At 50.9% G+C, this 14,449-nt stretch overlaps 1 protein-coding gene across 1 annotated transcript; it reads left to right on the top strand.

The window, feature by feature from the left end:
• Positions 1-855: 855 nt before the first annotated feature.
• LOC128336209 (vitamin K epoxide reductase complex subunit 1-like protein 1) lies at positions 856-14,343 on the top strand. The gene is made up of 3 exons (XM_053275518.1): positions 856-1,068; positions 6,680-6,789; positions 7,948-14,343. The coding sequence occupies exons 1-3, from the start codon at positions 875-877 to the stop codon at positions 8,172-8,174; spliced, it is 531 nt and encodes a 176-aa protein (XP_053131493.1). The 5' UTR covers positions 856-874; the 3' UTR covers positions 8,175-14,343.
• The last annotated feature ends 106 nt before the right edge of the window (positions 14,344-14,449 follow it).

Below are 14,449 nucleotides of genomic sequence, written 5' to 3' on the forward strand. Positions count from 1 at the left end.
CCATGGCTCTTCACCTGCCGCGCCATTGGCTGAGGCCCTCGCGCCCTGCCACGCCCCCCCGCGACATCACAGAGCCTGCCCTGAGTGGCCCTGCCCTCCTCTCGTCGCCACGGCAACGGGGCCTGATCAGCGTCAGGGCCTCAACGAGGCGCTTTGTGATTGCTGAAATTTTAAAGCCTCCTAGTGGATAAAAATACATCATGACGTGTGTCCTGGAAAATATGTTTGTGTGTGTGTATATATATAAAACACAACATAAATTTTCCAGTATGAAATTATGAGCTACATAAAATTAGGACACACAATATATTCATAACGTTCCATATATAATGTGTGCATACATAAAACATAATTTTACATTATAATTTTTTTTTATATACGCTGCATGTAATAACACATAAAGTGTGCCATAAAATATTAGGAAAAAGGGGAAGGCCTGTGTTGCCCAGCGAGACTCGAACCTACAACTACACTGACTGGAAGGGTGGCCACACCCCTTGGCCCTCCTCGGCTCGGGTCACGCGAAGATCTCGCGATATCTTTCACTTACCTCAGTCCGGGGAGGGAGAGAGAGGCGTGCGTAGCGAGCCACTCGCAGGCGCCCGTGGATTGATTGGCCGGCGCGTTGCTCACGTCATCGGAGAGGGCGGGGAGCGCCACGTTAGGGAAGCTGGAGAGAAGCCAGACAAGGGCGAACGTAGGAGGGCGCCGGGCGAAGAGAGGTGGGCGTGGCCTCCCTCTCCGGCCGGGAGCCAATGGGCGTGGGGCGCGTGAGGGGGCACGTCGCGTGCCGGCGTGACGTAATCGGGCGCCGGGCTGCGCGCGCGGAGGGCCAGTCTCCTGCCGGGTCCGGCTAGGCGAGGGCTGGGCTAAGATGGCGGCGCCCGTCCTGCTGCGAGTGTCGGTGCCGCGCTGGGAGCGGGTGGCCCGCTACGCCGTCTGCCTGGCCGGCATCGCCCTCTCGCTTTACGCCTGCCACCTGGAGCGCGAGAAGGGCCGCGACCTGGGCTACCGGGCCCTCTGCGACCTCAGCGAGCGCGTCCGCTGCTCCGCCGCCCTCGCCTCCAGGTCAGGGCGGGGCCCGCGCGGGGGGGAGCGGCGCCCCTGAGCACGTGCAGAGCGCGGGCCGCCCCGCCCTCGCCGGGCTGGGGGGCGCCCGGGGCTCTGCGGGGTGGTGGGAGTCGAGAGTGCCTCTGAGCAGGTGCAGAGAGCAGCTCCCCCACCCCGTCTGCAGCGGGCTGCGGGCTCCGAAGCATAGAGGGCCCCTGAGCATGTGTGGAGGACGTCTTTCCAGCGGCAGGAGCCTCCCGCACAGAGGTGGAGGACATGCTTTGTTGTTTGCAGAAGGCCCCCCGGGGTTCATTCCCTGGCACCTTCTGTTAAATCTTTGGGATCAGGAGATGGGGGAGGCCTTTTGCCTGGCATCCTGGGGAGCAGCTGTGGGCCAAAGAGACCATGTCTGGGGTAGATGGGCCAACATCTGATGAGAGGGAGCAGGCTTATATATTGTGGGGCTGGGTGCTGAGTGCTGGGGTAGAGCCCTCATTGTACATGCAGAAGGCCCTGAGATTAGCCTATCTCCAAGCATGGCTGTGAAAGATGTGGAATCTGAAACCTCAGAGAGCTGCTGCCGGTCACTGTAGTAGGCATTGCTCAGCGAGACCTACCAAAGGTCTGGTTCAGTACGAGGCAGCTTTCTGTCTTCATCAAGGACATCCGTAGCTCCTTTGCAGAGCACTTGCTTTGCAGACAGAAGCTCCCAGCTTCGATCCCTACCACATCCAGGACAGACCCCTGCCTGCTGCCAGTCAGGGGTAGCACTGGCCAGGATGGACCGAGATTCTGACTCTGTATCAAGCTGTTTTGTATTTTTATTTTAGGTTGTGCTTTTCTTTGAGCAGTCTAACTCACTTAGGCTTCTTGGAGAAGCCGCTAACCTTGGAGAAGCCGCTGCCAGTCTGTGTAGGAACATAGGAAGCTGCCATATACTGAGTCAGACCATTGGTCTGTCTAGCTCAGTATTGTCTTCACAGACTGGCAGTGGTTTCTCCAAGGAGCGTCTCTCAACGCTATCCTGGAGCTGCTGCCCGGGAAGGAAGTTGGAACCTTCTGCTTTTTTGGCAGTTTCCTATGTTGATTATTAGCACAGAAGACTGCAAGGTGCCTTTTTTTAACACAGTGAAGGTGCAGAAGGCTTAATTTGCACTAATAGAATTGCTAAACTGAAACGTTGTCCTTGGTGGAGGATCATGCCAGCAGCAGGTTGGGAGTGGAGGACAGACCACAAGAAAAGACCCTTTGTGTAATGCACAGTCAGTGCACTGTCTTACAGAGCTCCAGATATCTGCCCTGGTACTGAATCCAGCCACTTATTCCCTTCCTGTTGAATCGGAGGCATCTGGCCTCAAAGAGCTTGTGCCTGAGGAGAAATCATTGGCGGAGATGGTGGAGGGGGTGTGTGTGCCAGCAAAGTGGATCTGAGCATGTGTAACCATGTTGATGAAGCCTGGGCTTTCTGGGAGGTGAGGGTGCGGCTGCAGACAGGAGCAGAGAAGGAAAGGAATGGGGTGGGGTGGTTCTCACTCAAGGGGGTGTGACTTGGCCTCTCTTAGTTTTGGCTCTGTCAGCGGGAGGATTTTGTGGATGGGAGCCTAGTGAGACTCACAAAGCCTGACTGGCTGAAGCAGTTCCGTTTGTTCATCTGAAAATCGGACTATGGGGAGGGGAGCGAAAAGTATATCAAAAACATTTTTCTCATAGTAGGTTTTTTTTAAAAATCCGATCTGCATAAGAGGCTGTCATCTGAGTCTGACCCTTGGCCCATCTAGCTCAGCATTGTCTACACGGATTGGCAGTGGCTCTCCAAGGTTTGAGGCAGGAGTCTTTCTCAGCCTGCCTGGAGGTGCTGCCTCGCAGATTGAACCTGGGGCCTTCTGCATGCAAAGGAGATTTTCTGCCACTGAGCTGCGGTCCCATCCCTTAAGAGTTCATTTGGGAACATAGGAAGCTGCCTTCTACCCAGTCAGACCATGTTTGCTGGGAAGTAAGTTTCGGCTCATTGGGGCTTACTCTCAAGTAGGGTTGTTGGATTCTGCAGTGTGGCAGAAGCGGGAAGCTCTTAAATGGGTTCTCCAGAGAGCACACACATCCATTATTTTCTCTTGCAGTGACTTTCCAAAGTTTTGCGCCAAAAGTCTGGCTCAGATTTCGATGGGTTTTTACATTGCACCATGGGCTTGCTTAAATCTGTCTTAGGAGCACTTAGATCCTTATCAAAGGCCTTTCCAAGCTTCTTGCTGTGCTTTCAGAAAGCAAGTCAGGATTAACTTGTTAAGTTTTGTTTTGCAAGGAAAAGGATAAGTGAGTCCGCTGGGTCTACCCACGTCCTGTCCTCAGGGTTTTATCGAGGGTGGATGGAAAGCCATCCTGCCCATATTCCACACAATCACTTTCCCTTCCTCCTATCTTGATCTTTGCAAACACACAATCACAGGTCGCAAGCGCCGAATGGTTTTTCTACCCTAGCTGGGTGCTTAGGGTTGCAAGAACAGCCTGTGTGTGTGTGTGTGCTGTTGCTGTTCATTTATTTTATCTTTATGTTTCAGCTGTTGCAAAACGTATCCTCTGCTATAGACCCTGAATCTATAGTTGCTGCCATATTTGAGAAATTACTGACACTGCCGCAATGATCAGTCATAAAAAATCTTAAGCAAACAAGAGGCTTTTGTAACGGGTGTGAGGCTTACTAAACATCATAAGATCTCCCAGGGAAACTTATTTGAGCGACAAGTTCTCGTCAGAATGCTGACAGCTTGGTCAAAGGTCATAATCCTGTGTCGGTTTGTCACATCGGCTTACTGACCAGGAGAATATTTCTGCTGTGTTGGTATGACTGCAGGCTATTGTTTCCAAGAGTTCAGAAGAAAGTCACGCTCTTCTTTAAGTTGCTTGGCGCTGCTGGAAACGAGCACAACGTCATTTTTGTGGCTGGTGGAATCTGGTTTGGTAGTCAGTTCTGGTTGAGGCTGGGTAGGGACCTTGCTGTTGCCTCTGTCAGATGGCTTCTTCAAGTAGAAACAGAGCACACCCCTTGGGTTTTTTGTTCAACACTTTGAGCAAAATCTTGATATTTTCTCTCTCTCTCTCTGATCATATGTAGAACCAAGCTGACTAATCAGAGACCTGGGGTTTGCAGAAAATGTTTGAACTGGATAGTTGTTTTTTTTTTTTTTTGTGGGGGGTTGTATTATTTTTGAAAGAATGTCCTATTGTCATATTAGAGATTTGTTCCCAGAGTTAGTGTTCCAGAATTACGCGAACAAGATGGCTTGACAAATCCCAGGTGCCAGGGAGTGATGGCACCAGTGTTCCTTCTAACAGGGATTCCCAGATGTTGTTGGCTACAACTCCCATAATCCTCAAGCAAACACCATTGCAGCTGTGGATTCTGGGAGTTGTAGTCAACAATATCTGGGAATCCTGGTTAGAGGAGACACTGGAGGGCACCTAGAAATTTTTTCTGTGGCACTTTTTGAATAATGATTGAATGAAACCTTTGTTTGTCCCGGGCTGTCCTGTTTCTGTTCTATGCTACTTGTAAAGGGGACAAAGACAAGCCCATTTGCCCTTCCTGTTCACACCCACGCACCACGTCTTTCGCTGAGTCTGGTAATTTGGTCAAGTGTCCATTATGTGACTCTTCAATTTTGAGTTTGGCTTCTGAATCCAAAGCAAATCTAGAGTACAGGAGAGCTGTACCCGCCTTGGGATGGGGCCGCTCTGGGAAGAGCACCTGCCTGCTTGCATGCAGAAGGTTCCAAGTTCCCTCCCTGGGATCTCCAGATAGGCCTGGGAGAGAAGGCAGCTTCCTGTGTTCCCAAACATGGCCGGCACAGCAAGTGCCTGTTGGGGTCAGGCAGCCTGTCTCTGTCCTGGGCTGCAAGCTCAATGTCTGAGTGCTCGGAGAATGCGGACTCTGAAGGGAGCTGGCCGAGTTCTGCCACTGCCTGTGCAGGAGTGTCTCAAAGTGATCCTTCAAAGTCTTGCTGGAATGCGCTGACCACTTAGTCATCAGAAGCTTTTCTTCTTCTCCTGACGCCACCCCTCGCTGGAGAACAAGTTTTGGGTGGGGCTCAGTGGCATGGAGATTACTGGTGTGACAATGGCTGGCAGGATTCAGCAGCCGGTTGTTTGGGAAAGCTGGAAAGCCACGGTCAGTCCAGGCCTCTGTGTGCACACAGATGACAGAATGGCGCTTTAGCTGTCTTACAAATGAAAAACATTCATTTGACGTTTGAACATATAGAGCTGCTGCCAGTCAGAGTAGGTAGAATTGGAGGCTTGGTGAGGGCTGCGCAACTTTGGCCTTCGAGCAGTTGTTGCACTGAAACTCCCATCACCCTGACTGTTGGCCACTGTAACGGGGGAGGATGGGAATTGTAGTCCAACAAAGCCGGAGGACCGGAGTTGTGCAGCCCTGGGTAAGCCTCCAGTGCTACCTGCTTCAACTGGCAGCAGCTCTCCAAGATGCATGAGTGGACAGAGCCTTCCCCAGCGCTGCTACCCAACTGGAGATGCCAGGAATCGAACCTGGGACCTCCTGCACCCCAAGCATGTGCTCGGCTCCTGATCTGTGCCCTCTCGAACAGAGCTGTCGAAAGTTTGTCGGTCAATTCAGGGTGTTTCTTCTGACATAGAAGTTGCTGGTGCACTCATAAAGCAAACAGAAACGATTGCCACAGAGCCAAGCTATTGAAACTTGACAGCTTTCCCAGGTGGGTTGCGTCTGAAAGATGTTGCGACAGAGCCGAGAAAAGCACCCAACTGGCAAAGCGGCTCCCTGCGACCAGAGTTGGTTGTTTTTATTTTAAAATGTATACGCTGCCAAGACGGCTCCGTGTACCCCTCAGAAACTTGCTTTGCAAAATTTCCCTGTTCATGGGCATGAATGTTCACCCGCGGTGTTGATGGTGTTGTGTTGCATTGTGTAGCCCTGCCGAGGGAGCGAATTTGCCCTGCCTTGGGCCTTTTGGAGGAGATCATTCTTTGTTTGCAGTTGGTCACAGCCGGCGGAGATAGCGCTGTGTTCACACTGCTTGCTCAGGAGGTGCCGACAGTCTTGCGTTGGCAGCCAGAGGAGATCGCGCTGTGTTTGCATTGCTTGCATGACTGGTGAGGTTGGTGTTTGCAGCAGGGGGAGATTGCGTTTTGTTTGCACCTCATGCTTAATTGGCAAGGCACAATTTGCTGCAGCTGGAGATAGCGCTTTGCTTGCACCACTTTCAAGAACGGGACTGATAACATTGTGTTTGCAGAATGTGAAGATAGTGCTTTGCTTCCACCTTGTGCACAATTAGCAAGAATAATGTGTTTGCCACTGGAGGAGATAGCACTTTGCTTGCACCTCTTTCATGGATGGCACTGATAGCGTTGTGTTTGCAGCATGGGGCAGCGTTGAGAGTGCCATACAGTTGCCTACATGGCCTGCCAGGTTAGCAGAGGGCATTTTCATGCCGTGTTTTTTTCTGACCCTGTTTCTGGGAGGTGATGGGTGTAGGGGGAGGGCATGGGAGATGTAACTGAACAGCCTGTTGGTCGCCTTTTTAACCTTTGCCCAGTGTATGGAAGGGGTACGAAGCAGATCCTTATGATATCTAGTTCTCGCTCCCCTCTCTTGCAGATGGGGCCGCGGCTTTGGCCTGCTGGGCTCCATTTTCGGACGGGACAGTGCAATCAACCAGCCCAACAGCGTCTTTGGACTCATCTTCTATGTACTACAGATGTTACTGGGTAAGTACCAAACTTTTCCTTCCAGTCCTCCCCTCCCTCTCTCTCTCATCCTTCGAGTTATGTGACCTTGGAGCAAGCTTGATTTCTGAGGGTGCAAGGTCCCGCCAAGTTGCCCCTTTCGCTCCTGGCTCAGGAAATGTCGTGTATGAGCCGGCAGTTCCCAGGATCTCAGCCACGGTGACCTCTGTGACTCCTGAAGCAGCACTAGGGAAAGGTTGATTTCTGCTTCTTAAAGAGGTCAGGCTTGTGCAGCCGGCGGGGAAATATTTGTGTTCTGGAAGAACTCTTTGTGCTGGGAATCTGCCCCCCTTTTCCCTGCAGATCCCTCTTCAACAACCACCTTTCCCCTAAAGCTTATAAAGAGCCACTCAGCCAGTCAACTGTGGCAAGGAGAAATTCCCTCCAGGCAACTCGGCTGGAAAGTGTGACTTGGAAGGAAGGAAATCCTTTAGGGTTCTAGGCCAGGGCTGATAAAAATTGATTATTCCCCCACCCCACAAACCCCCCAACAAAATCAGATGTTTTAAATTTAGATCGGATTTTTAAAAATTTAAATAGGATTTAAAAAAAAAATTGATTTAAAAAAAATCAAAAAGATCCTAGGTCAAAAATACCATGGATATTAATACTAACTTCTAATTGTATTTGATGAACATGTTAACCGCAGGGTATGGGGGATGAGAGATAACAGACCTGATCAATCCTGTTCTGCAGGTGGTGTACATGCAGCACACACACGTACGTGTCAAGGCCTTGCTCCCCTTTCTGAAAGTGCAAAGAAAAAAGGGAGTCCAAAAATGAATAGAGGATCTTCAGGGATGGAGCAGATCTGAACAAGGAGGAGAAGTCTGAATATTATGGCAAGGGATAGAGGAGGGGTATAGAAAATGAAACCGAAAGTGAACAGGACAGATTCATGCAGTCCCCGGGAAACCTTTTCTGGGAGGAGTATCCTCCTTTGTAGAAGGGAAATGTCTATCATGTCAGCAGGCCCAAGAGAGACCCCATTTGGGAATATTTTAATGAAGTTCTTATACCTGTGGGTAAGACTCTCAGGACAGCTGTTCTGTGACCATGGTGCGTGGGTTCACCCTCTGCATCTTATTGATTGTTGGGACAGGCATGGACCCGCAGTAATTGTTTCTTTGCCTCTTCCAGGTATGACTGTGAGCGCCGTCGCGGCGCTAGTCCTCATGATGTCCTCCATAGTCTCTGTAATCGGGTCTTTGTACCTGGCCTACATTCTGTACTTTGTGCTGAAGGAATTCTGCATTATCTGTGTCGTCACATACTTGCTGAACTTCACTCTTTTTATCATCAACTACAAACGACTAGTTTACTTGAACGAGGCGTGGAAACGGCATCTCCCGCCCAAGCAGGACTAACTCCCCGGTGAACTCTTGACAGACAGTCTGAAGACCTGACTGGAGCTTATTTCATGGTTTAAAACAATACATTATTATTATTTTTTATTCTCCATATCAGATGCTTTCCCCTACTCCCCCGAGAATCATAACCGGTTTGATTCCCGTTAACCGAAAGACGGGGCCCTGAATGAAATAACCCCTGTGTGAATCCTGCATTCAGTGAAGCTTCCCAGGACGTTCAGACCCAATCAGAGGCGAGCTTTGACTCTGCTTGGAAAGAGTTCTTAGCTGCAAATCCTTTGCTCCCGAAGATTTAAGGTTGGTAACACTAGCTAGGAAGCCCTGCCTGGATTCGGTTGGGAGGTCCAAATGGGAGACACGATCATGAGAACCCTTCTAGACTTTAGAGGTACCATGTGGGAAGATTGCCGTGTCTACATGATGTGCATCCGTGGCCGAGGAGATCTGAAAGGTGCTATGAGGATTAGAACACTGACCGCAACCTTGTACATAACGCTAGAAAGGACGGGCTGCATCCTTGCGAAACGAGACGCTCGGCCGGTTTTATTTAGAAGCTTCGCAACTTGAAGAATCGTTCATTGTCTTCTTGGGAGATTTTCCTTTTCCTTTTTGAAGCGGCGGACGAAATGAGCCTGTTTCTGGAGAAGACCGTTCGGCTGAGATTCCGCTCCCCTGTGCTCTTTGTTCTGGCGTGTCTCACGGAAACGGAGTTTGGTGGCCAATGGTGTGCCCGTGCCAGAAGCGGCAGAGCGGATTCCTGTTCTCGTACAAGTTCTGCTGCGGCTGGCAAAGATCTTCTGTGAGACTACTGAGGGATGTGATGGGGGGGGTGTCTCTTAACTGGGCGGGGGGACCGCTCTGCATATGGGAAATGGGTCCAGAAACGCAGTTCCGCAGGCAGAGCTGGCCGTGCATTTTGAACTCATGTCAGGCAGCCAAAATAGTATTACCGGCTTGGTTTCTAGCGTGGAGCTGCTTTTACACTGAACGCTGTGACTCAGCTGGTAAACCGATGCACTGAAGACGATGTAGAAGGCTCCATAGTTTCAGTGGGCCTGCAGCGAGCGCTTCCCAAGCGAGCCCCACAGCGGGCGAATCTGTGAGGCCCCAGGGCATTGTTTCTTTGGTTTCACTGGCATTTGGGCCGGAAACTTTTGACATGGGCGATGCCTCTAGAGACACAGCAGTTCAGGATATGTTCCTTGGGGTAACAGCCCGGGGCCATGGGCTCTTCTCCGCCCTTCCTACTCCACACCCCTAGAGTGGGGCAGGGCTTATGTTGAAGGGAACCAGAGGGAATCCATTTGGGGTGGACGGGATGCTTGGGAAACGGTTGCACTGGAGACGGCCTGTTCGAACCCATTGCAGATCACTGTGGCTTTTTATTGCATTGTCTCTTCCTCCCGCCCGTGTTGTCCAGAAATGCAGTGTGTGTTTGTTTTAAAAAGTGCCTTCTGTCTTTAGAGAAAACAAAACGAAACAAAAAAACCAAACCAAATATTGGGGCTGTTTGAAGCTGGGAGGCAGAAGTGTTCATACGCCGATAACTATTTGCAGTATGTATAAATCGGAAGAGAGAGGTCTGTAGTGTTTCAAACGAAACGGATCTTTGCTGCGCATGGTGAGCACTTTTTGGCGAGGCTCTATGCCTACTGGCTTAGTAGTACCATGAAGGCAGGGTCCCTGCACCCCCTCCTCCCAGACGGCTTCAGTCCCCCAGCTGCTGTTGGACTACAACTCCCATCCTCCCTGACTTTGGGCCACTGTCACTAGGGATGATGGGAGTTGGAGTCCAACAGCTGCGGGGGTGGGGGGAGGCGAAGTCAGGCAGCTCTCTCGGAGGACATGCCCAGGAGGCAGGACTGCGGATTCTGGGTGGTACCTTTGGACACGTCAGAAGCACCAGTACATCAGAACCCTAACCGGCATGTTGGAATCAGGGAATCAGGGCGGGACCGCTGCTGCCCTGGGTCTGGGTTCTGCTTCCTCTTCTGTGGTTCTGCCGACATCTCCCATCATCCCCGACTGTTGGCCACGGTGGCTGAGAATGATGGGAGCTGTAGTCAAGAGAGCCACGTTGCCATGGGTCTAGAGTTGGAAGCAGCCATCGGAATCAGCAGCTACCTAAGCCCTGCCACATGCTCGCTCAGCTTAGGACTCCTTTGCGAATCAGCTGAAAGTATTGCTGTATTTCGGGCCAGTCCTTCTGGACGAGTCATCCTAGCAGTTGCTGGAGATGCTAGTATTAGGGGCAGATGGTGCTGGAGTACAGCTTGGGGCAGTTACAGGGTAACGGAATCAGGCAGGTTGCCACTTTTTCGATGCCTATAGCCATAAGCAGACTTTCAGGCTGGTACTCTATATACCCACTGGCAAGAGACCATCTCCTACCATAAGGGCATATTTTATATAACCCCTGAATATTACAGATAGTGTCTGAAACGTGCCAAATACATTGGTAACAGAATCAGGATTTTCGGGCCTCATTTCTGATTCCGTTACTGACATGTTTTGCGCTTTTCAGCCACTATAATATTTAAGGGTTTTGTTAAAAAAAATTATGCAGGAGATGTTCTTTTGCCAATGGGTAACGATAATCAGTTTGAAAACTTGCTTATGGCTCCAGTCATTTAAAAACGGACTGTAGTAGGTAACATGCCTTCTTCCGTTACTCTTGGAATTGTCCCGGTTGTAGGGGACCTCTGGCATCCTTTGCAAGGGATTCTGGGGCTCACTTCTTGGTCACATAGTGTCGCACTGGGCAAGAATCACTTGCTCATGCTGGGTCACATGTTGGCGTTTGGGGCTACAGTTCCCATCATCCCCTGCTGTTGTGGACGGGGATGCTGGGAGTTGTAGTCCAAAACCAATAAGTTACCCCAGCCTGATCGCTGCCGTATCAGGCGAAAAAGGAAGTCCCTTTCTTCCGAGCGTGCCAATGCCATAGTGCGAGTTCTGCAGTTTCCCTGCTGGTGGTGCTAGATTTTCTCTTGCCTTCCCGTCTGGCAGGATTCACCTTCTCCAAAAGCCTCCTTGGCCGTGGCGGGTGGGGGACCCAAAACAAAACACCCCACCATCCAATCTGTGTCTCACTACTTTCCTTCTCGTAGATCTATGTGAGAGATCCTTCTTTTGGTGTACCCTTTTTAAAAACAAGCGGGGTGTAAAAAACCCGACCTTCAGGTGTTAATGAAATCCTCTCCTGTGTTTGTGGAAGTCCAGTCTGTGTTCTGTGAAACCAGTGCCTGCCCAGGATGACAGTATTTAAATGTCTGCCAAATGAACTTTCCTACGAGGGCCAGGGCGGAACACAAGGGTGGTGAAGCCGTTTTCCTGTGTACCCGTTTGCGTGAGAAGACCAACACTAAGAGACCCACTTGATCCATTCAAAAGGTTTCTCGGAGGGAAAACCCATCTCGTGTTGACCAGTTAAAGCTTGTCTTGAACTTTTGAAACTAGAGGTGGTGTGTGTGTGTGTGTGTGTGTGTGTGTGTGTGTGTGTGTGTTGAGCCTTCTGTAATGTTTGCTGGGGGATCGTCCAGTATTTGCGCGCGCCCCCTCCCCATGGGGAAGATGCCGGTCGGCTTAGAAATCCTGCTCTGAAACATTCCTGTAGTGGCGAAATGTATTTATTGTGTTTTCTTCGATGACATATCTAAGGGTCCGATGGGAAAAGAGGAGGCTCTGATCTCGTCGGGGCTTTATTCAGAGGTTCTTTCTGGGGCTGGGGGCTGCCCCGTCTTGCTGCTTCCCCAGCCCCTCATCCTGCCTGCTGGAACGTCTTGCCTTGGGGAGCCTCTGGCTTTCATTTCCTTGTTGTGTTTTTCTGTTCAAGAACAGGTCCGAGAAGGAAATCTGTACTCTTCTGTCGAACTCTGGTTCAGAAATCTAGTTTAGGTGAGCAGGCAGCCAACGGGCTCTCCAACGGGCTCAGCCCATGTTGTTGGGTGTCTTCCTCGTCCTTCCATGGTTATCTGGGCTGAAGGGCTTCAGGGCTTCTCCATCGTGGCTCCCCAGATGTTGATGGACTACAACTCCCAAGGACCTGCTGGCTGTTGTGGCTGGGAACAGTGGGAGTTGTAACCCACCAACATCCGGGGACCCAAGTTTGGGAATGCCAGCCTTAGAGACTGGTGGATCAAAGTGTTGAGCACATCTGTTACTGGATTACAACTCCCGTCATCCCTGGCCATGGTCACCAAAGGCCCTCGGGAGTTGTAGGCCAACAGGATCTGTGAACCCACATTTGAGAAGCCCTGCCTTAGAGACCAGCAAGTTAATCTGGAGTCCCCAGATGTTGCCAGACTACAACTCCCATCATTCCCTGCCACAGTGGCCAAACGCCCTTGGGAGTTGTGGTCCACCAACGTCTGCAGGCCCAAGATGGAAAACCCCGGCCTTAGAGACTGCCAGCGTAATCCGGGCGTTCTCAAACTTTGGTCCCCAGATGTTGGTGGACTGCAACTCCCATCGTCCCCTGCCACACTGGCAAGGGGCTCTTGGGAGTTGTAGTCCTTTAGCAGCTGGGGAGGGGACCCAAGTTTGAGAACCTCTGGCTTAAGCCATCCAAGGAAACCGCGGTTAACAGAGGTGTCAGAACAGACCGGCTGCTCTCTGGGTGCTCCCCAGTTAAACAAAAACTGACACACACACACTCCAGAAGTAGGCTCCACCCCCTTCAGCAGTCTGAGCTAGGCCCCGCCCACCATGGTTGCAAGTGCCTGTGAAGGAGGCCAGTCGCCGTGCCGAGAGGCTACGAAAAGGTGGTGGCCCCGTTTGCCTGACTGCGGTATCCGTTCTGCCTTCATGAGGGATAGCGCCATGGGGGAGCAGCTGAGGCGGTGCATGATATGAAGACTGCTGCTGGGACGGCCTTGGCACCTCTTGCTGTGGTTGCCTGCCTGCCTGCTCGCCCCACAGGTTGCCCAATGGTTTCCTTTAGGGTTGCTGAGTGCATTCAGGCTCCCGGACTGGGTCAACAGCTGTGCAGCAGGAAGCCCCCTGCACAATAAGAGCAGCACTGCAGAAAGTGTTACGGTCCCAGGATTATCTCTGTTTTTAGTCTCAGGGCGTTCCCATGTTCTTTCAGGGATAACCACCCAGGTCATTCCTGTAGACTAATCTCATCCCCCCCCCCGCCTCTTCCCTACAAAACAACTCCCTTTTGTTGGTATCTGTGAATCTGCCCCATTAAGTCCTGTAGACCAGGGGTTCCCAACCGGTGGTACTCCAGATGCGTCTAGACTACAACTCCCACCATCCTCTGCTGTTTGTTGTGGCAGGGGGTGATGGGAGTTGTAGTGCAGGAACATCTGGGGCACCCCTACTGTGGGATATATTTGGCACACCCGTGGGCTGTTGGGCCGTTTTTGGAGGTGGTGGTGTAAGGCTGCCGTGGGTCAGATGTCCACCTGTGTTCCTGATGGATCTCTAACATCACTCAGAGTGGATAATCTCCACATTGTGCAGTTTGCAAGGAAATGTTAACTGGAGTGATCTTTGGAGACAGGAAGGCTCCAACTCACTCAATTCTCTGGCTAGCCCTATTCAGATGGCATCACATTTCAGTGGGGTGAAGTGGGAAGAGAAATACAGAGACTTTAGAGTGATTCCCAATGGGGACATGCACCCCAGAATGGGGCAAAAAATTTCCGGGAGTTATTTGGGTTATTTTGTAGCCCGATCTGGGTCTGGTCTAGAAACGGTTCGGTATCAGGATAGCACCATGCCTCCTGTTCTGTGGAACAAAACTTTGAAGCTGAAACCAGTTTAAACTTCGGGGTCTGCCAACATGCTTTTAAGCCCCACTTAGCAAAACTGAAGTTGCAAACAAGGTGAAGTATTCCGTTACCATTTAAAAAAAACAAAAACCCACAAAACTGTATTAAGCATGGCCTAAATATTTGATGTGTGTTCTGTCTCGTATGTTCGATCTGATCAATTTTATGACCTTCTTCGAACTCCAGTCTGTCTGTGTCTCAAGCGGAGTTTCCCCACCTGCCCCCATTTTTACGTTGGACATCAGATCGTGACATTCTGAGGTCGAGAATCTAGTTTTGCTAACAGGGGAATTCCAAACCAACACCACCTGTAAATACTGTAAGAATGCTTATTTGTTGCACATAACTTTTTTGGTATAAAAATAAAAGTAGAAATGATCTGTGGATGTCTTTGGCAGTTTCATTGGCCCACGCAAGTGTTTATGGGAGCAGAACGAGAGCGAGGTCTTGCCTCCAATGCGATATCCAGTGGGAACAGTTCACACATCCCAT

The sequence above is a fragment of the Hemicordylus capensis genome, chromosome 12, assembly GCF_027244095.1.
Source record: "Hemicordylus capensis ecotype Gifberg chromosome 12, rHemCap1.1.pri, whole genome shotgun sequence".
NCBI classification, from domain to species: Eukaryota; Metazoa; Chordata; class Lepidosauria; order Squamata; family Cordylidae; genus Hemicordylus; species Hemicordylus capensis.